The following is a 21,700-nucleotide window of genomic DNA, read 5'->3' as shown; positions in this document are numbered from 1 at the left end:
TATGTTCCAGGCGTGGGAGACACCATTTTAAGGAATATCCAGAGAGAAGAGAAAGCAGTGCTGGAAGCTGGGAGGAAGTGGAGAATGAGGGATGCCTGTGGAAGGGGTGCAGGGGAGGGGACAGGAGGGTTTCAGGGACCTCAGATGGACCATCAGAACCTGCCTCAAACAGGTGGCCTTGAGAGCTCTGGCTCTGGGCCTGCCAGGATGTCACAGCCCCACAGGTGTGGGTGGGACTGTGGCAGTTCTTTCCAACAGGCAAATTGAGTCCTTTCCCCCAGAGGGTCGGGTTTTTCTGCCCACAGAGATGCAATGCTGGGATTCTGTCTACATACAGAACAGGGACCTCTCCAAAGCTTCAGGCAGTGGATCCGATCCAGAGACAGAAAAGTGGCTGCTGTGCAAAAGACTCATCTCCTCACTGTAAGGAAGATGATTCATGTTTCTTTCCCTTACAAGTTATTTCATGTTGTGTTGCCATCCTGTTCACCTTTTACACATGCATCCCTTGTGTGGATATTTCAGACAGTAATGTTGCCATTTATTTGCCAGGAATATAAAGCACTGACATAGCCTGTCCATGTGGTACTAGATCTAGAATGCACCTGGCCTGGGATGGACAGTGTATGAGACTGTGTGAGCACTGTGGGCACTGCTGAGGTTTACCAGTATTTCTGGACTGTGTTAAGATATTCTGTCTCCCCACTCCTCATTAATGAAAGTCATTTCTGCATTTGTGGGCGTGGCCAGTTTGCTCAGACTACATGGCAGAAGTGCACAACATGACTTAGGCAGCAGATTCTGCCAGATCATGAGCTTTTCTAGGGGTTTAGTTGGAGTTTTGAATAAAGGGGTGCCACAGGTAAGTCTGGTATTTTAAAAAATGCCCCCTTTCTTAAATAAAACAATTTTAGAAACATAAGTAATTCAAACCCCTTTCTTTCAGCAGACTTTATGGAGTATGTGCCCTGTAAAAGCCATAAGGGCCATATCCTACCTTCTGAGGGTGATTTCACACCTTTTAACTCCCAGCCTGCGCTGGGGCTTGGACTGTCCATCTATTCCTTCAATATGAGGTAAGAACAGGATTTTCAAGGATTTATTTGAGCATTGTATGTATGTGTGAAACCCTCCCATTGAGCTCAGTGATAACTGAAAGAGATGATGGGAAGGATAAGTCTGGTTGGCAATGCCTGAAAGTCTTTAAGGGAACAGTAGCCCTCCATACAAGTGAGGGCTGTCCTTTATTTAGCACAGTTGGTTTGGAACTGAAGGCTGTCCGTGAGTTTGGCTTCAGTAAATCATGTCATTGCACACAGTCAGCAGTGGGGACTCAGTGTAGGGCTTTCAACACCAAAATCACAGGCTTTGAATACCTTGGGTGAACACCTAAAGTGAGAATCCCTGTTTTCAGAATGGCACATAAGCTCATGAATGCTATTCCTAGCTCATGCTGAAATCTTAGTTCCCCTGAAATCAGTGGTAGTTTTTCCTTTAATAGTAATGGTGCCTCATTATACTTGATGTACCTTTGGAAGTGGACTGTGGAAGCTCATAAAATTGCATTATAATCTGGTTCTAGTCCTGGGCACAGGTGGTTTAGCAGAATACAGCTTTGCTGTCAGCTTTTTCTCTTGTACAGTCATTGGAACAGATGGTAGAAGGGTTTTTGTTGATTTTTTTTTTTTAAATACAAACCAATGGTACTTTTTCTTAGGAAAAGCTCATCTCGTAGAAACTGCAGTGTCTGAGTAAATTCAATGAGTAACAGCATGATCCAGTTTTTGCAGCCTGAATATTATGAATCCATCTGGCCCTGCGATCAACCCTTGCTGTCTCATTGACAGTTATCTAAAATAACAGACTTAAAAACAAGAGAAGTAAGTAGTTATAAATAGGTGGTACTTGGTTATGACTAATTTTTCAGGCACACTATGACATAATGGAGACAGACTGCTCTGTTGTTGGCCACAATCTCCTACATCACCACGCACGTGCTTTGCGCTGCTCTCGGCAGCAGCTCTGCTGCACTGAGCCGGGATTCCCAGTAAGAGAGGGACCAGTTGGACATTCTGCTGGAAACACAAGCTGCACTTAAGGCACAGGAACGAGCTTCAGGCACTCTGGCAGCGGGTCCTGACTCCAGTGCAGATTCCTGCTGACTCCTGTGTCTGTCGGTGCCTCCTCGCTCGGTGTTGGGGGGATGTGACTTCCCGACCTCCCAAACGTGTTGTGTTTGTGGGAGGCTCCAGCCCTGTCGTTCTGGGACCAGCTGTGTAGCTGGAGCCAAGCAGATTCCTCCCATAGGTCTCCAGGAGCAATAGGGCAGATTTTGGGCATATTTAACCTCAACTGAAAGCATAACTAAGGTCACATACTTGGGGAGGAAGTTTCTGTGTGTTTGTGGTGGGTGTTGCTGACAATAATCTCCCTCTTTCCCACTGACTTAGGAAAGCTGTTTTAGTAAATACGTGAGAGGCATTTCTGCCTTGACACTTCCCTTGACCCCCAGCATATTTCCCTGTAATCCAAACCCTCTGCACAATACCCACACTGCACAATCCTCATTCCAAGAGACCATATGCTTCATTGCCTTAAGCAGTTCTGCTCTTCCCCGCTTGCTTACTGGAATAGTTGTTCATATAGATATAATCATAACTCAAATGACTGAGCAGAAATACAGTAAAAGAAATACATATATATATATACACATATATATACATATATATATACATATATACATATATATATATAAAGGAAATACATATATATGCATATATATATATATTTATGCAGAGATACAGTAAAAAAATGGCTGTAGGTTGGGAGCGACCTCAGAAAGGGGGACACTGTAATGTGCTGTTGAGGCACAGAACACATTGACATGTCATGGGCAGCTGAGGAAATCCAGCCTTTTACATCTTCTCTCAAGAGCAGGGACTGAGCTGCTGTGTTGCCATGAGAAAACTGCTAATAATTCCTGTCTTTTTTTGTGTCTGTTTTAGTGCTGTGCAGAAGTACATATCTGTTTATCTACAGCTCCTTATTCACAGCACATGAAACTTGTCAAAGAAGGAATAACATTGTTAGTGCACTAATTCTAGAGATATCTGTGCAGCTTCTCTTCATGTATCCCTAAAGCCTGGGATGCTGCAGGATTGCATTACAGCCCCATGTCACAAATGATGGAGAGACATTTTTGGGTACAAGAGGCTTGGGATGTCCTCTCTGGTTTTGGTCTAGTTATATATATGTAAAAATATATATATGTAAAAATATATATACCCTCTGTTACTGTCATTAGCAGTGCCCTGCGTGGGGCTGTGAAAGCAATTCTGTCCTTTAGCTTGGGTTGGCATGACTTGATTTTTGAAGCCTAGTTCCTTGGATGCTCCATGACTGTGCTTAAGGGTAAATTCATCACTTGAATCCTACAGCTGGTGACTTGAATAAATTAAAGCTAATGTGGTGGTCAGACTAGCACAGTGCAGTGGGCTGATTTTCACCTGAAGGTCCTTAAAATTCCCCTAGGAAATGCATGAATATATTGGCAGAAATTTGACTGAATGAGCTCAGTAACATCATTTGGAAAAGAGAAAAAGCCACGATGCCATTTTGCCTGATCTGTATGTAGAGCAATTTCCAAATTGCTACACACACATATATATACACATACATTTACATACATATGTATGTGCAAAGATATTTATAAAACCAGCCACAGCCTTTCAATTGTGTGTGCTGTGATTCATCAGCAGCAATAGTTTTTGGCAGGGACATAATTTCAAATCTTCTGCTGAGGATGCCTGCCAAAACATTGTTGGACAGAGATAGGACGAGAAAAGTTATTTATAAATGGGGATAATTAGGTCCTGTGGTTATTAGTGTTGGGAACGAGACAGAGAGACGACATGTGCAGTAATGAGTATTGTAATATGAGGAGATACTCTCCATGATTTTCTATTTGATGATTGAAAAAATATAAAAAATCAGAATCTCTCAGGTGAAATAACATGTGGTGCTCTCAGCTGGGAGAGTCATACTGTGGGACTGTGTGTGTCATGCTGTGGGACAGGTCTCAGACTAATGGAAGCTTGGAATCCTTCCACAGGATCCAGGTGCTGACTGTCATAACTGAGGCTGGACTCTGTTTCCTCGGTCCTGGACTTTGCATTTTGTGTTCAGGCAAAAATAAACCCTGATCAGACATAGGAACTGTACTAATTCCTCTTATTTGGAAGCAGTGCTCGCAGCCACACTGTCAGGGGAGAGCAGTGCTGGGGGTGATGCTCATCGTCTCTGCCAGCAGAGTCAGTCATACACGTTACACCCCTTTGTTCTTCAGAAATACTGTCACTGGGACAAATTCATCTTTGCATTGGCCTTCTTCCTAGAGGTACAAATCCAGTGACCACAGAGTGCAGTTCATCCCCACAGGGTGTGAAAGGAGCCCGTGCTCACAGACTCTGCCCAGCACCCAGGACAATGCTTGCAGGACATTCACTGCACAGGAGTTGGTCACATGGTGAGTCAAGAGAATGGCAACTAATATTAAAGAATTCTTAGCTCCTGGCTTTATCCCAGGCTTACTAGGTAGTGTGATTAACGTGCAGTAGACACTTAAGCACACCTCTGTGTTTGAACAGTTGAATATCCCATTAACTTTTCTTACTTCCAAGCTACTTGGCCTGACCTCACAATGCTTGGGATTTTTAAGGCCCCAAGCTCCTGAAGTCTCAGTAAATGCTTGCTTATGGGGGCGGGTTTCTGAGGGGAAAAGACATCTTCAGCATCGCAGAGAAGCTTGAAATACAAAAATGGTCTCTCTCCAAAGGTCATTATTCCTCCTGCAAAGTGTGTGGGTTTAATCGCTGGCACAATGCTGAGGAGTTCCCTGCGCTCAGGAAGGTTATCCCTGTATTCAGAGGTGGGTGCAGTGCGAGCGAGTGTTGGGCTCGGGCCGGGCCGGTATCTCTGGGGCGGGGGCGGTGCTGGGACAGCTCGTCGGGCTCGGGCGGAGCCGCAGCTGCTGCTCCTGCCCCGGTGCCAGCGGAGAATGGCACGGATGGGGCTGAATATCCCCCAGCTTCTCCAGGTCTGGAGGGAGCGTCACTTCCCCAAAAACTATTTCATCCCAGGGTTGTGCCCACACATCCTCAATGCAGCTTGTATGTGAAAACACCGCATTTAAATGCTGCTTCCAGAAAAAGAAACAGCCTGTGCCAAGCTCATCCCTGGGGTGATTTTTTTTGAAGTTGCAAAGCAGGGAATATCTGAAACAGCTACTGAGAGGAAAGGATATTTTGGGGGAGCTAGAATTTTCCCTTTGTACTTCTTGTAAAGCATTACATGGATCCTTAAAACGAGAAATCTCCTGAAGTGTGTAATTAGGTACGTCACGGTGCCTCAGATGGCTCTGCCGGCAGAGCACTCTCTCCTGGTAAGTGAATTTGGCAGCACAGGTCTTTCAGTGGTTTGCAAGTGCACCTAAAAGCAGTGCTGGGTCTATAGCCCACAGACTGCAGTGCCTAAGTATTAAGTGCTCAGTAATGACTGCAACAGAATCCAACACTGTCAAGACCATAACAACTACAAATTTATTTTTTTTTCTTTCTAAAACAGAAAAAAAAAAGAAAAAAGAAAAAAGAAAAAAAAATGGTGCAAAGAGAGATCAGTTGAACTTTGCCAAGGCAGCAAATGCTGTTGCAAAAGCAAATTCTCACTTGCTAATGAGGATTAGGAGAAGTGCCTGAGTTCTGTTTGGTTGTTGGGAGCTCTCAGCAGCACCTGTGCTTCATTAGCAAAATCAAGGTTTACTGTTATCTAAGACAAAAGCGTTGGGAGGGGGGTGCTCCTTGAGGCAGTAATATCAAATCCCCTTTTGTTTCCTGGAGAATGATTACAGTGAAATACTTTGCTTATGTTTCCATTCCTTAGACCATCTGTTTCAAATTAAACCCTTCTGGCGTGATACATCATTATTTATTAGAGCATTACATTAGATAATGCAGTGTTAGTATTGCTGTTATAAACCCTTAGTTTCATAAGTGTGACTGCAGGGGCAGAACTAGATGTGTTTACTTAATGAAAGGGCCAGAGACTGTTAATAAAACTAGTTTTCCAGTTCACTGGTTTTTTCGGTCTTTCACAACTACATTTTTGGTGCGTCTCTCAATTTGCAGCTCTGACTGTTTGGTAGAGAGAAAACTTCTGGTTTTAGATGACTGAAGGTGAAAGTACTGAGGACTTGTTAGTGATAAACTGTGAGTCACAATTTAAGAAGTACAAGACCTTGCAAGGAGACTTTTTTTTTAATTTTCAGTCCCAGTGTGTTAAAGAGCCTCACTCAGTCCTTACTGGAGGAGCAAGGAAAGAGACTGAGCCACAGCAAAGCAAATCACAGCTCTGTTTGAGATACTCCAGTTTACCAGTGATGCCCAGTGTTAGTAAAAATATTTCCTTCAATCTACTTCAGTTAGAAAGATGGTGACTGTGAGAAATGGATTAATCATTCCTAATAGAAAGGCTGTGTGTGCTTTAGATAAGGCAAAGCCTACTTTTAAATGTACTTATAGAGAGTGTGTCTGGGGAAGAGGACAAGTCTTTCATCTTAAATGAGCTTCTCTTTTTCTGGTCAAGGGAGATCTGAAGAATCCTCTAGTGGGTGATTCACAACACCTAGATTAAATACAAGATCTGAATCACTGCTAAAATATATAAATGTAGGCTTGCTTTCATGGCAGAATCTCCCAAAATTTTGTGCTACATTTAACTGACGCAGAACTTGTGTAGTTGTATTGACCCTTCAGTGAAGAGTCAGATACAGTCAGGAAGCCAGGATCCCCTTCAAAATATTTTCTTTTTTTTTTTTTTTCAATTGGTCAAATCATACCAACCAACTTGCTTAAAAGCAGTGTTCTCTCTTGCTCTATAAAAAAAAAATGTATTAAGTGAGCTTAAGTAGCATAATTTTATAACCTGAAAGTTTAAACTAGTGTATCATTTAAATTTTGCAGGGTCTGAGGCAGGCCAGGATGACATCAATATTTCCTTTAAGAAGGCCAACAGTAAATCCTCAGTGTGTCTCTGAATACATGTGGATCAAATGACATAATGTTAACTTTTCTCTCTCTCTGTTTCTCTTTTGAAAATAGACTTACACTTTTTTTTTTTTTACGCGGGGAAGGTGATACATGGTGAGTAAATACTTTAAGGGTCATGGAAGAGGCTTTTCAAAACCACATTTTCCTGGTTTGAAATGTCCTTTTATTAGTCTGTTTTGTCAAAAAAAAATGCCTGAAAGTTCATAAATTTTGCTTGCCAGTGGTAGGCTGGAGACCTGCCGTTGCTGTGCCTGTAGCTAATGGCAAAACATCCAAACACTGACTCATCCCTGCAGCGATCCAGGGCCCAGCCAGAGCTGAGCTGTTTGTATTCCCGGGGCAGTTCACCCCGAGGGCTGCCACGGACCTGCTGCTGCCACAGGGATTTCCTGCCTGCCAGGGAAAGCAGCACCATTTGTCAGGCCCCATTTGTGCTGACCTTTCTGCCAGCCCTGCTGGCTTTCTGACTTCTCCTTGTTCTGGTCACAGCACAGTGAGGAGGCCACCCTAACCTTGGGCATCCTCCTTGAAGGTGTCTCTGCATCCGATCACAGAAATGGGATAACCCCCTGGGAGTCATCCCCGCGTACTGGACCTATGGCATCAGTAGCACGAGCATTTACTGTTTCAGCTAACAGAATAATTCCATTAGTGGGTACCATCAGTAGGTTGTTATCCTCTTAGGTGGATTTTCTGCTCACAGATGAAATACAACACAATAAAACTGGATTACAATAGCAGCAATATAAATATATATAAAAAGAACAAAGCTAGAGGTTAAGAAGTTCTTCATGAGATGCAGGACTGTATGTTCAAGCTAGTGGTAATTTTCAGTACATTATTTTTAGAGGGTTTTTTTTTAACCTGATTGAATTACAAGTTTTACAAAATAGTAAACATAATCTAATTAAAAATAACATTTTTGGACTTACTGAGTAAAATCTAAGGTAATCTCGAAAGACTTTTGCACATGAATTGTATAAGTGTATTAGTACCTAATCCAAGCAAAAACAAGCTGCACAATGTTGCACAGGCACAGGAGATTCCTAATGGGGAAGTGTTAGCACAGAAGAATGACATCCAAAATGCAGCACTGAGGCAAACAATCAATATTATCCATTTTCATTTTCTGGTGCAATGGGATTGCCCAGATGTTCAGCAATACTTTTTTTGCTGAGGAAACAGTTTTGACTGTTGCTTAACAACAGCCTCAAACTTTTCTGGTGGTGAGCAGAGCCCAGCCCTGGTATAAGTTGGTGACACCAGGAGACTGAGACCTGGGGAAAAGGGACTGTGCTATTTATGAGGAACTGTATGTGAGGTTTTGAAACTAAACTTTTTCCTTCTGGGCTCTTGGTAAGAAAGAACATACACTGCATAAATACATGCACCTGCCTCTATGATAAGGGCTAACACTTCCAAGATAAATCTAAAGAAAAATAATAACAATTTAAAGCTATGTAAGAATAAACAGAAAGCTGAGCACCTTAAATACAGAGAATGAACAGGCAAGAAGGATAAAGGGGGAGAAAAATCATCTACTCTGCAGCAAATTTTCCTCAAGGTCTGATTTACGTGAGTGGCCCCTGGGAGCCACTGTTGGTCTGTGAAATGCCCAAGAGCCAAAGGACCTGTGCTACAGTGAGATCTGTGTCTCATCCACACCATATGTGTGTGAGACAGAGACACAGAGTGGTGGACAGGGGAAAGGCACTCCACTGGAAAGTGCTTTAACTTTAGCAAAGCCCATTCCTTGTGGGCGGGCACAGCGTCCTCGTAGCCCTGCTGTCAGTGCCCAGGGCTCCGGGGGACACAGCGGGGTGCTGTGCTGGGGGGAACAGGCTTTGTTCTCAATTGCTCTGGGTCACTCGCTGCTGGAAATCTGGCTCTTGGAAACTGTCTGTCCAGCTGGCATATTAGTGGAATAACAGGAATAGTATTGGAGAATTTGTAGTGTGGGGAATGTGGTTATGGAGCTGAAGCTTGAACAGGTGGACAGGAATGGTAAGAATGCATAATGAAATATGCAAAGGCTGGATAATAGAATCTGTAAAATCTAAGGGCATCCCAAGGTCCACATTCAGCAGCATTTCTGTCACCATTTGCAAACTGCTGAATCTAATAGGTAGAAACTGTTGAATTTGGGATGTCAGCTCAGAAAAAGGTGGCTCTGTTCTGCTTCTCTTTCCCCAGGGCCTCTGTTGTGAGGTTATTAATGGCACCATTGCCCATATACAGGTAATTAATGTTCCAGTTCAACCACAGAATGTATTCTGTGCAAGGCAATGCCGTGCAGCTGTGATGAGCTCTGGCTTCTGAAGGAAGTTCAGGCACAAGAGGTGGGATGGGAATGCCCGGGCGGTGCTGCCGCCTGGAGCAGGTGACACAGGAACGTGTCCGGGTGGGTTTGGAACGTCTCCAGAGAGGGACACTCCACGACCTCCCTGGATACCCCGTTCCAGTGCTCTGCCACCCTCAGTGTAAAGAACTTCTTCCTCATGTTGAGGTGAAACTTCTTGTACTTCAGTTTATGGCCACTGCTCCTTGTCCTGTCACTGGTCACCACTGAATAGTCTGGCACCGTCCTCTTGGCACTCACTTTTGAGATATTTATATGGATTGATGAGATCCCCTCTCAGTTTTCTCTTCTCCAGACTAAGCAGGCCCAGCTCCCACAGCCTGTGTCATAAGAGAGAAGCTCCAGTCTCATCATCTTTGTGACCCTCTCGAGCAGCTCCTTGTCTTTCCTGTACTCAGGAGCCCAGAGCTGGACACAGTGCTACGGCTCAGGGATTATAACTAAATATGATGGACCTGGCAGGGCTGGGTTACTGGTTGGACTCGATGATCTTACAGGTCTCTTCCAAGCTTAAGGACTCTCCGACGCTCGCTTTACCCACGAAACCCGCACCCCGAGCGCTCACACCGGCACCACGACAGGCAGGGCTGCAGGGGCTCCCCCGCCCAGCCCCACCGGGCTCCCGGTGCCCCGGGAAATGGTTGTGGGGCGGAAAATGGTTTTGGACCGGCCAGGCAGGAGCAGTCCCTGCTCCCTCCCTCGAGCCCGCGCAGCCCCGTCCTGAGGCGGGCGCAGGTCCGCGGGCACCGCGGCTGAGGGGAGAGAGGCCCGGGCCGGGTCCGTGAGGGTCCGTGGGACCCGGTGGGGGCCCGTGAGGGTCTATAGGAGTCCGTGGGGGTCCATAGGGGTCTATGGGGGTCCATGGGGGTCTGTGCCGCCCCGTCCTCCCCGTTCGCAGAGGAATCTTGCCCCACGCCGCGCTCCGTCCGGGGCGGGGCGGGCGGCGCGGGGCGGGCTCGGCGCTGAGGGGCACGCGGCCGCCCCGCCATGTCGCTCCGCCGCGCCCTGGCGCTCGCCGCCTGCGGGCTGGCGGGCGGCTCCGTCCTGCTCTCCGCCGTCGTCGTGGGCAAGCAGCCGGCCCGCGGCGGCGAGGGCGAGCCGCGCCCGCCGGGCTCCGCCGTGCCCGCCGCCTCCGCCGCGCCGCCCGGCTTGCTGCTGCTGCCGCCCGCCGCCTCCTGCCCGCCGGCCGCCGGCTGGATCGAGAGACCCGCCGGCAGCGGCGGCTACTGGGACAGCAACTGGGACAGGTGGGCCCGGCTGCGGGGGGGCCGTGCGGGGCGGGCGGTGCCCGCGGGGTCGGGCTGACCCCGAGCAGCCCCCGGCCCGGGCTGACAGGGCACCCCCGGGGCGAGGCGGGCCCCGGGCCCCGCTCCGGGGGGAGCTCCGGGGGTGACTGCTCGGAGCACGATGTCGGTGGAGTTCCTGAGCACCCGTGAAACGCTGGAGTGCTCCGGAGGGATGTGCCAGCACCGGGTTTTGTTTCAGACAGCTCGGAGACTGTCCCCTGGGCAGGTAGAGCCCTTTATTGTGATGCTGCTCAGCCTCGGGTTTGTGATACTGTGAGCACTGGGGAGAAGACGTGCGGGGGTTTTATGGTTTGTTTGTGGTTTCTTGTTTTTTTGGTTTTTTTTTTTTTAGTCCATATCTCACTGTTCTGTATCTGCAGCGAGGTTTCTCGGCTCGGTGGCAGTGCCCGTGTGGGCGCCAAGAGCTCTCAGGTGCTGGGTGTGCCCTGGGCCTGCTGCTCATGAGACTGCCAGGTACTGCTTTTAAATCCTGGTAAAGGTAATGGTGCTTTGAACCCGACTCAGTCGTGTTCTTCAGTCTTAAAACACATTCACACAAGGGTTAACTGCAGTTTTTTATCATTCTTTAATTAGAACGTGCAGATATCTGTACTGAGCTTTGGCTCATTTAGCTTCTGTCTGGTAGAATTATCTCCCTGGGGAGACTTATGTCAGGCTCCAGTTTAATCATGGTAAATCCAAACTTAAGCACTAACAGATTTTTATTTTATAATGCATCCAGTTTTGGTTTTCTGAGAGGCTACAGGATCAAATGGTTGTGTAAGTAGGGCTGTGTACACCGCAGCGATAAAAATAAAACCTTTATTAAATAAGATTATGTCTGGTTACACAGTTACATTGAGGGAGGTGCTAAAACTGCTTGTTTAACTGTGGCTCCAGGCCTTCCTGCTTCTGCTGAAAGGTTGATTTTCTTCAGGGATTCTAAGCTGCTTTCAGGTTCGTTTGGTTTTTTTTTTTAACCAAATCAGGAAGTAGAGGTTGTGCTATAAGCAATGGAGCTGTTGCAATTGCCTGAACAAATACAGCAGATGATACTGCATAGCAGTCGGTGACAGTGCACAGTGTCACCATTTGTCATGGCATGCAAACAGTGGAAGTGTTCATGTATTACCACAGATCAATTTTAGTTTTTTCTGCTTGGTTGATGTGCTCTGGCTTTGTCTGTGCCTGCTTGTAATCTCAGTTTTGATTTTTGGATGTTGTTGGCAGAAGCAACATGAAAACGTAACAATGTGAAAAGTTGTTGAATGGCTTATAAACACCCAGGGCATCTGACCGCTCCCCTCTGGGGGCAGGGAGTGTTTACAAAGTCAAGTCGTGAGCAGATAACCAGGTATTACAATATTCTTAGCAAGTTTGAAACTGGCTTTGCAAGTTTGAAACAAAAGAGTTGCAGGGTATTTTGCATTTCAGACTTGCTGGTGGTGTGGATACCACGCCTGGAGTGTTGCACTGGTCTGTGTCCCCTGCTCAGGAATTGCACAGCTCAGTTCGTGGAGAAGACTAGATACATGTTTCATTCATGTGAAAAACTTTATTTCAGCCATCAGATGAGTTATTCCCTTTGCTGCTTTACAAATGTGCTTGAATTTATTTTAAACCCTTCTTTTTGTTCTCCTAACGTGTCTTTCCAGCTGTATAGATTCCACTGAATCAAAAGAAGTATCCTATGAAATAGGAATGGAATGTCTTGTTATTGGGCTCTTGTTTCATTTTTAATGCCTTGCTGAACTTTAACAGCTTAAGAAATGTGTTGAGCCTCATTGTTTAGTGGAAATCATGTGTTCACTAAAGGAAAATGGAGGCAGCAGGGCTTCTCAAAGCCAGTCTTGCTGTGAGCTGTAGAAATAGGTACAGGAAGCAGCAATTTTCTATGACTAGATTACTTTGTCTCAAACTGAATAAAAGTTGTATTTTTGATTTTAAAAAAATCTATCAGCAAATAAGTTTGATGGAAGAAGTGAAGTGTAGTATGAATTAAATGAACAAACTGGTTTTAAGGTATGAGATCAAGGGAAAGATTTACACTGAGGTGGAGCAACGTAGCAAAAGGATTTGTGTTAGTGGGGTGAAGGATCAGGGAGGGGCCCGGGCTCCTCTCTGGAAGGTTTGGGCAGGGCTGGTGGTGCCAGGGCAGTGTGGGTGTCAGTGGCACTCAGCTGAGACACCAGGGCACAGAGGGGAAGATCCTCCCTGTCCTCGGGAGGAACCGGCTCAGCTGTCTGGGTGAGGTGCACTGTGACAAGGGGAAGAGAGATTAAAGTGGCACGAGGGGAAAGAGTAATGAAAAAGATGAAAGGATAAGGACACACTCCAGGCTGACAGATAAAGTTACTGCAGAGACCTGAGGTGACCTGGTTTAAAGCAGAAGATAATTCTCAATGTGCACTGCAGAAGGTTGGAGCCTTTCTAGGATATTGTTGGGGGGATGGTTTTTTAGTCATTTGATGTAAATGTGATTGATAAAGTGCAAATTTTCTGAGTGTTATCACAGGGATATGGAGCACTTTCTTTTCTTTATGATCAGTCAACACCTTTTCCTCTTTTCCTGGGTATCCTTCCTGATTAGTTAGTCACAAACCCTACTGTTACACCTGTGACTGAAAATCTCAAGAACAACTACTGGATCACCAGGAATTGAAATATAAAGTCTCTGCTAGTGTTTATAATCTTCTTGTCCAGACAGACTGTGGTTTTAGTGTACACCATTTCTTGGCATTGGGATTTAACCTTTTCTGTTGTGTTTTTGCTTTTATTTTCCAAGAATTAATTCAGAGGTGGCTTTTACAGAACAGCACATTTATCTAAGTCAAGTTAAACCTTTTAACCTATATTTATTTATACTTCTCACGCAAAAGTTTGTGATACAAATGGCTAAATTGTCAATGTTAGTGCTTCAGTTATATCTGGACATAAGGCAAGGGTATCTACCTGTAAAATTCCTCTGCCTTTTAGTCTCCCCTACTTGGAAATGACGCTTTAAATGTGTTTGTTTAGACGTGAACCACTGGCTCTTATCAACCTCAAAAAGAAAAATGACGAAACTGGGGAAGAAGAACTTTCCTCTCGCTTGGATCACTGCAAAGCCAAAGCCACCAGGCACATATTCCTTATCCGTCATTCCCAGTATAACTTGGATGGCCGGGCTGACAAGGACAGAACTCTGACCCCACTCGGTACGTGTCACTCACAGCATCAGGCTTTGGAGTGTTTTCTAATTAAATACATTTCACTTTTGCTGCTGTCACTGTTTCTGGGAGTGCTGCTAATCAGGTAGTTGAACCGAGGATAACCTCTGTCTGTGTTAATTCATTGATCCTGTGAGTAGGTCTCAAATGCTAATTGGTATTACTTTTAGTAGTGTACTTTAAAAGCAGTGGATGCTTTTTTGATTATATATATGCCAACATTGTTTTGAGAGGGCAAAAATTGTCATTGTGGTGGTTTTTTCCTCCCAAACCTTAATTACCGGTGTGCAAACAGGAGTGAAATGCTAATTTGAGGCCTCAGGTGCTATCTTAAACTGGTAACAAAGTCTAACCTTAATCCTGTCTCATCCTGTGCCTTAAGTAAATGACTTAACCTGTCTGTTGTGTTTTCACCTGGGAGATGGGCTGGAGTCTTTCCCGAGGGTGCCGTGGCCTCTGGAGCTGGTGCTGCCCTGATGAGCAGGACACTGTCAGGCCTGGCAGGGTCTGTCTGACACATCACTCTGTGCTCCCCAGACAGGTGCCTTGGCTCAGCACTGCCTTTTATTGGAAGTGACTTCCTTGGGATGGGGCTGGCAGGGATATTGAAGATTTCAGTGGAAGTCGTTCAATAAGTTTTGATTATTTTTTTTTTCCCTAATTAAAAAAAAGCAAAGAATTTTTTTGTGCCAATGGAAATACGACTTGAAATCCAGCCAATAAGCTTGGTCTGAGTAAGTAGTGACTGGGGTAAAAATGATTTCCAGTTGCTTTTTGAAAGGAAGAGCCCTGCCATCGATGGAGACCTTTCGTGTCTGCTGGACACCTTTTCTGTGGTTTGCGTGAGACCCGGGAGTGTCACCAATTTATGTAATGAAAATCCTTTTTAAGGTCGAGAGCAGGCTGAGCTGACTGGACACAGGCTGGCAAGCTTGGGATTAAAATTTGATCAGATTATCCACTCCTCCATGACTAGAGCAACTGAAACAACTGAAATTATAAGCAAACATCTCCCAGGTAAGACAATTCCCTTAATTTTTCATTGTCTTCTGATCCTTAAAAGTGCTTCCAGTAGAATTCTAAGCTTGTCCTTAAGGTTGAGGTGTTATTTAGCCATTTTCCAGCCCTATGTGAATATGTCTGTAATAAAGAAACCTACAACTGGAATTCTGCCTGTTTGCAGTATATCTTTAAAAGTACAAGTACATGTTTTCAAAGTGCAGCAGTCTGGGAAGGCTCAGCTTGCTGTGCCAAGCTGGTCTGGCTGTTCTCAGCTGAAATAAACTTTGTCTTGCTGATGGCAAAACAGTTGTGTTGGAGAGATAGACTAAAATGGACTTTAGGATGGAGAGGAAGCTCCCTGGAAGGAAGACTATGAAAAATGCATTGACTGTAGAGTTGTGGGGCTGTTTGTAGTAGCATGTGAAGTAACAGCTCCTTTCTGAATGTGTATTTGATATTTCAGGAGTCAAAAAAATTAGTACTGATCTGCTGAGAGAGGGAGCCCCTATAGAACCAGACCCTCCAGTCTCCCACTGGAAACCAGAAGCTGTGGTAACTGTTTCTTTAAGGATTTTTTTGTTGTTGTTTGTGATTTTTTTTCAGTATACTCTGTATGGGCAGTAGTGATAACTTGCAGTGTCTGAGCTGATGGTTTTTAATCATAGGCTTTAGATAATTGCATGCTCTCCTCCTGCCCAGTAAGTGAACAGAGCAGTTAAAATCCCTTCAGTGTTAGTTCAGGCTCGTGTGCCTCCCCGGAACAAAGAGCTCTGGGGCAGGTGAGGCCCTCTGGCAGTGCAGGGGCTCTGAGCTGTGTGTGACTCTGCCCTCAGCAGTATTACGAAGATGGAGCTCGAATTGAGGCAGCTTTTCGGAACTTCATCCATAGAGCTGATGCCAAGCAGGAGGAGGACAGCTACGAGATCTTCGTGTGCCACGCCAACGTCATCCGCTACATCGTCTGCAGGTACGGCCTGGTTTGGCTTCTTTGAGGGGGTCGGACATCGGTGCCTGCATTGTGAGCAGCTGCTTCTGCAACTTCATCACAGGATTCATTTGCAGATACAAGATACCCTTGACAATTAGAACAATTTCATTCTAATTCTAAAGCAAAAATGGCTAAATTGGTGAGACTCAGCTTTTTGGTACATCTGAACAGTTACTCTAATACCATGTGCTGCTGCTTCCATAAACCTGAGGACAGTGCCTGTGTGACTGTTGGAAAAGACACATCTGACTGGATGTGTCTCCTTAAGGTGACATGAATTTGATCTCACATAATGAAAGATTGATTTAGTTTGGGGAATTCTTTACTAAGGGAGATTTTTGAGATATGTTCAAGTTGCATTAGTGTGTTTTTGCAGTAACATCCAGTATTGGATTAAGGGGACAGTGGATCTTTCCGATAACATCAGGGTTGTTCATGAAGGAGAAAACAGTTCTGGATCCTTGCCTGTCGCTGTGTCCAGCCAGCTGAGTCTGTTTTATTCCTCTTCTCTCTCAACAAAGCACTGTCTGTAAGATCATTTGTCATGAGCAGGACAGATGTGATTAAACTTTAATCTGATCAATACCTACAACAACTTCAGTTAGCTTTATTTAGCTGAGCTAGTTAAGTGCTATCCTTTCTGCTCTCTTGGCTGCTTTAGAGCTCTTCAAAACTGCTGTACTTAAAATTATTGATCAGGTAAACAGAATATTCTTTCCTGTGCCAAAAAATATCATGTTGCTCCTACTGAGGCTTTTTCTGAAATACTTACATACTTTTTCTCTTTGCTGTTCCTTCCCTCTTTATTTTTAACATTTCTTCTGTGCCTCCTATTCCAGGCTGTCTGATGGCACAGTTGAACATGTCCCATGTAACATTCCTTTGAATGTAGCTTGGCTGGAGCTGGTATTTAATTTCTTGGCCTTCGTACAAGACTGTCATAAGAGCCAAAACCAAGTTATTCCTCAGTATCTGAGGCAAAAGGTGTTTGAGACAGCGTGGTGTTTTTTCCAGCTGTTTAATACAGTGGATGGGGCTCCTGTTGGGTCAGGAATTTCAGAATAGCTGGGGACCAGCTGTGACACTGTGTTTCTGTAGAAGGCACAAGGTACTTTTTCTTGCCCCTCACAGGGAATGATGTAGCTGAGGGAAAGGAGTTGGGTGAACTTATTCCAGACACCCTGAGGCCCCTGGAGTGAGCCTGTCTGTGTGCTCAGGTTGTTGCCCTGCCCGTGTTGGTGCACTGGTGTGTAACAAGCAGTACCCACCCACGCCTGGGCTCTGTGCAGGCGGCCCTTGGGGTGCTGAGCCTGCTGTCCACCTGTCCCCACCTGCACAGGGGGTTGTGGTGCTGCAGCTGCCTCGGGCACAGCGTGGGCTGTGCTGTGGGCTGTGCTGTGGGCTGTGCTGTGGGCTGTGCTGTGGGCTGTGCTCTGCACTGTCCTGTCTGTGCTGAGGTCGCTCGGAGCGCCCCCAGCAACCTGCCTGTGTTCAGCTCCTGCCTTCTGCCGGCCTGAACTAATCCTGTCAGCACTAATCACCCCCATCTGCTGGACTCTGCTTATCCCAGGGCACTGTTGGCCCCAGTCCAGTTGCCAATGCTGTGATTTTATATCAGTTCCACAAGAAGAGGATTTTTCTGAGGCTGGCTGGGAGCATTGACATGGAAACTGCAGAATGCCCAACCATTTTTTTTTTTCCTTCCCCCCTTATGTGGGCAGAGGGCGATGCTGTGAAGGCACGTTACAGTAATACCTGTGTCTGTTTCTCCCCAGGGCACTGCAGTTCCCCCCGGAAGGCTGGCTGAGACTGTCCCTCAACAACGGCAGCATCACTCACCTGGTGATCCGTCCCAACGGGAGGGTGGCCCTGCGGACACTGGGGGACACGGGCTTCATGCCCCCAGACAAGATCACTCGCACCTGAAGGAGCAGACAGGATGGCTGTCCAGGAGCTGCCTCAGCCTCTTTGCACTAGCACGTTCTGCCACAGTACCACTAGAGTTTTTGTTACCTTGGGGTGTGATGCTGTCTTAAAATGTCCTTTAGCCCCTTGCCTCCTTCATATTCATATCTGCCTTTCAGTCCAGAAAAGAAGAAACTTTTGTAAGCCTGAAGCTGTCCAGTCCTTAAGTATTCCCCAGAACTCAAAGCTGAGCTGTGGAATACTGAGATTGAATGTCTGCTCAGCGGTTGCAAGAGCACTGACTTTTTCCCCACCCTGCCGTGAATTTCTCTAACCAAAGCTTGCTCCTGTGGATATTTTTCTTGTGCAGGAAAGTGATTGGTGTGGGAACAGCCTCTTATATCACTGCAGCTAAAACAAAAGACAAGCCAGCTTGTTACAGCTCCTGCAGAAGAAGTGACAAACAGGGTATTCTGCTGTTCAAAGGACAAAGGGATAAAGCTTCAGTTTTGTAAGCTCTTAAGTGTGTATATTTATGTTGTGTCATTGTTCTCCTCTGCCCCCAAAAAGCCCATGTAAACTGTGCCTGGAGGTTATGAGCATAAAGCAAAGAGGGTAAAAACCCCATTTGCCTCAGAGCTGTGGTGCTAGAATTAACTGCTGCTTATATTAAGTGTCCTGCCATCCTCAGGATGTCCTTTAAGGTATTCTGAATAACGTTTTTCAGTTTTGTAAAGCCTTTAACTAAAACATGGTCTGGAGAAGGCTGTAGAGGTGAGTCTGGAGCAGTAAGATGGAATGCAGCAATGTTCTGAAAGTGCTTTCAGTTGCTGAGTGCTCTCTCCCATTGATTTGTGTTTTTGATACCTTACTTTGACAGCAGAGAAATGGCACCCCTGAGTTGCAGGAGCGGTGCTGCAGGTCAGAGGCTCTGCAGTGCTGCTGTTGCTGCAGGGGTGCACAGGTGTCCCTGGGATGGCATTTCTAGGCTGATGTGTGGGACAGGCCTGAGGCAGAATGCTCCAAGTGCCTCCTTCCTACAGCTCTGACACTGCTGAGGGGAGGGCTCAGCACCATTCCAGCTCTTTGCTGGGCACCTGAACCCCTGGAGGAACTTGGCTCAGTTAAAAGCTGCAGTCTTGCAAAATGTCACTGTATGCACAGTCTGCCTTGGGGACAGCAAACACAACTTGTCTCACAGGTTCTCTTATCAATAAGGATGTTGGTTAGAGCCTGAACTCACTCCTGTCAGAGCTGTATGAAGCATAATCGGGGCACACAACCTCTGGAGATGGGGTTTGGGGCTTGTTTGATCCCACACTGCTACAGCAGGACGAGTTTGGGGAACTGGGGCCAGGAGGGAACAAACCACGATCGCTGTGTAGCGCAGGGGGTGGGGGCAAGAAGAAACCATCATGATGTCTCTCTCATTGATGCAATGAGAATAATTTATCAGTTTTTGTCTATTAACTTTTTAAAAGTTTTGAATAAAATACTTGGTCTGTCTTTCTTTCCTGTCTCTTCAGCTGAGTGGCTGCACAGGGAGTGTCCCAGGCTGCTGAGGGCAACACTTCACCCACCAACTTTGTTCTTTTAGCTCCAACCATCTGAAATATAAACTTGGGATAGGAGCCAGCACAGAGGGAACTGCTGGAGCCTAAGCCCAGGGCTGTGTCACTTACCCCACGTGGAACAGGAGCACCAACAGCAGTAAGATGAATGTGCTGGGTATTTTTATCTGTGTGTGTGTACACATACTCTCTTTCACACACCCCTTACACCCCTGGCTTTTGGTGGGCAACCGGAAGACACACAACACCTCTCTGCACAAGTACACACATTAATGAGTGTTGGTGACAGTTAAGGTGGAGGGGAAAGTATGAAATTTAAAATTAAATATATATTTTTTTTACCAAATTCTGAGTTCCTGTCTCTTCAACACTATAAGCAGTCCTTTAAGCTCTGGGGGTGTAGTGCAGTGTCACTGTGCACACGCACAGAGATGCAGGTAGTTGTGTGAGCAAGGCCTGGACCAGCCAGTGAGTCACCCTGTCGTGGCATCAACCCAGCTCCTGCTCCCCTTGTCCCACACACTGAACACAGGGTGACACTTCCAGATGTTCATTTGGTTTTTAATAGAAAGTGGGGTTGTTCTGCATTTTTAACATGACACTTTGCTAATTATAAAACAACCAACAAAAACCACAACTAATCTTTTGCACCTTTAAAAGTGAACTTTTGGCCAAGAAAACACAATTCAAGCACTATCACTCTGATTTAAAGTGTCTCCACAGGCTCAGTGTCAAAGGGCTTTCTTCACAATCACAAATGATCCAATTGCTACATAAATTGCTATTTTTGTCATAGCTGAAGTAACACATGGTTAGAAAAATGAGCTCTGCAGTACAACTGGACTAATGCACGTTATAGAACACAGTTAAAAAAAATTCTTGAGCGAACCAAACCAAAATTACAAAGTGAAAGGGAGGAGTGGGTGTGTGGAGGGGGGTGTGGAGGTGTCTGGCTACACGTACATACCAGTACCATACATTTAAATATTAAAAAAATGAAAGTAAAGCATAACAACAGTAAAAAGGACAAAGAACTAGAGTGTTAGTATCAGTCTCCTGGCTCAGTAACAAACTCTTAGCTCAGAAGGACCAGCGTGGAGAAGAGCAGCTGCCCCTGCAGCAACTTACCCGTCAGTGTGGCTGGAACAGGGGATGAGCTGAGTCATTTCTCCAGAATGATAAAGACTTAACTTATTAATGTTAAATTATTTAAAAAAAACCCTAACCAACTCCCCCCAAAAAAAACCCTAAACAAACCCCAACCCTCTCAAGGTAAAATTGTAGGTATGTGGGACCTTAAAATGTTTTAGACCATGGAGCTTGCTGCATCAGAAAAACAAATTAAAAAAAAAAAAACAACAACACAACCACCAACAAAAAATACCTGTAAAAAAAAAGTCAGTTAATGTAACAGCAGGTTATCTTTGTGAGTTGTATTTTGTTTTTAAATGTCTCTTAAAGCATGACACCCACCCAAGCCCCTGCTTGGTGTCTGGAATATGACTGAATGAGAGGCATTTATGTAAAGTAGCTCTTTCTAATGGCCAGCTCAATGGAACTAGGCTTATTTTTAACAAAAGAGCAAAATAAGCCTGTTAGTTTTTTTTTTAAGAATTTCTAGAAGAGGAGTCTCTCCCCCAGTGGAGAGCTATCGCACCAGATAATGACTTAAGAGACATTAAAAGACATCCTGTTCAGAAAGCCCAGAGAAAAACTGTGTTTTATCTGCCCATAGTAAGTGGATGCCACTTTTTTTTTTTTTTCAACTTCTAAAAGAACAAAAATTTAATTAAAAAAATATATTACAAAAGGCACTACTGAACTTGCAAAAGCATTAAGTGCAGTGTTGTAGTCTGTCCTACGGAGGGTGCACAGTCGGTGTACGAACAGTCACTGCCGTGTGAGCAGCCGGAGGGGCTGGAATCAGCCCCGGGACTGGGGGGACCCTCCTGCCTCCCACTGGTGTTTTTAACCTGGTGCACTTCCCTGACAGCTCCAAGGTGCTTCCTCACAGCCTGTGGGGCACCAATGCTCCCTGATCTGTCCCTTCGTACCAGCACAGCTGTGCCAGAGTCTCACCTTCTCAGCACATTAATTTTTTTTTTTTTTTACCTCAGAGCTCTGTTTCTGGAAACCTTTCATGCAACATTACAACCATTAGGCTTGATATGGAAAACTCTGGAGTTTTGAAAAGCTTTCTTCACTGCCAGCATTGTGCTGTCCAAACAAGTCATTCTTACAGAAGGCTGAAGAATAAAACTATCGACTGCTGTAACA

At 45.5% G+C, this 21,700-nt stretch overlaps 2 protein-coding genes across 4 annotated transcripts in view; both read left to right on the top strand.

The window, feature by feature from the left end:
• The window catches only part of ZDHHC8 (zinc finger DHHC-type palmitoyltransferase 8), a 120,895-nt gene extending 113,714 nt beyond the window's left edge, over positions 1–7,181 (top strand). The window contains exons 13-18 of one of the 2 annotated variants that reach the window (XR_004360179.1): positions 306–423; positions 553–1,076; positions 1,718–1,880; positions 4,346–4,525; positions 6,323–6,442; positions 7,017–7,181. The gene's annotated coding sequence lies outside the window, so the exon portion shown is untranslated. Of the gene's footprint in view, positions 1–281; positions 424–552; positions 1,077–1,717; positions 1,881–4,345; positions 4,526–6,322; positions 6,443–7,016 lie in introns of both variants that reach the window. The other variant, XR_004360180.1, reaches the window with a different exon arrangement.
• A 3,253-nt stretch (positions 7,182–10,434) lies between these two features.
• On the top strand, positions 10,435–19,362 carry PGAM5 (PGAM family member 5, mitochondrial serine/threonine protein phosphatase). Of its 2 annotated transcripts, none has more exons than XM_032706196.1 (6): positions 10,435–10,709; positions 13,767–13,945; positions 14,849–14,974; positions 15,423–15,511; positions 15,796–15,926; positions 17,723–19,362. In XM_032706196.1, exons 1-6 carry the CDS (start codon positions 10,450–10,452, stop codon positions 17,871–17,873), a joined length of 936 nt encoding a protein of 311 aa, XP_032562087.1. In that variant the 5' UTR covers positions 10,435–10,449; the 3' UTR covers positions 17,874–19,362. The 2 variants fall into 2 exon arrangements, with proteins under 2 accessions (XP_032562087.1, XP_032562086.1); XM_032706195.1 differs by having other exon boundaries at positions 10,450–10,709; positions 15,793–15,926.
• Positions 19,363–21,700: the final 2,338 nt, after the last annotated feature.

This window comes from Chiroxiphia lanceolata, chromosome 18, assembly GCF_009829145.1.
Source record: "Chiroxiphia lanceolata isolate bChiLan1 chromosome 18, bChiLan1.pri, whole genome shotgun sequence".
NCBI lineage: Eukaryota > Metazoa > Chordata > Aves > Passeriformes > Pipridae > Chiroxiphia > Chiroxiphia lanceolata.
This window is presented reverse-complemented; position numbering and strand designations above follow the sequence as displayed.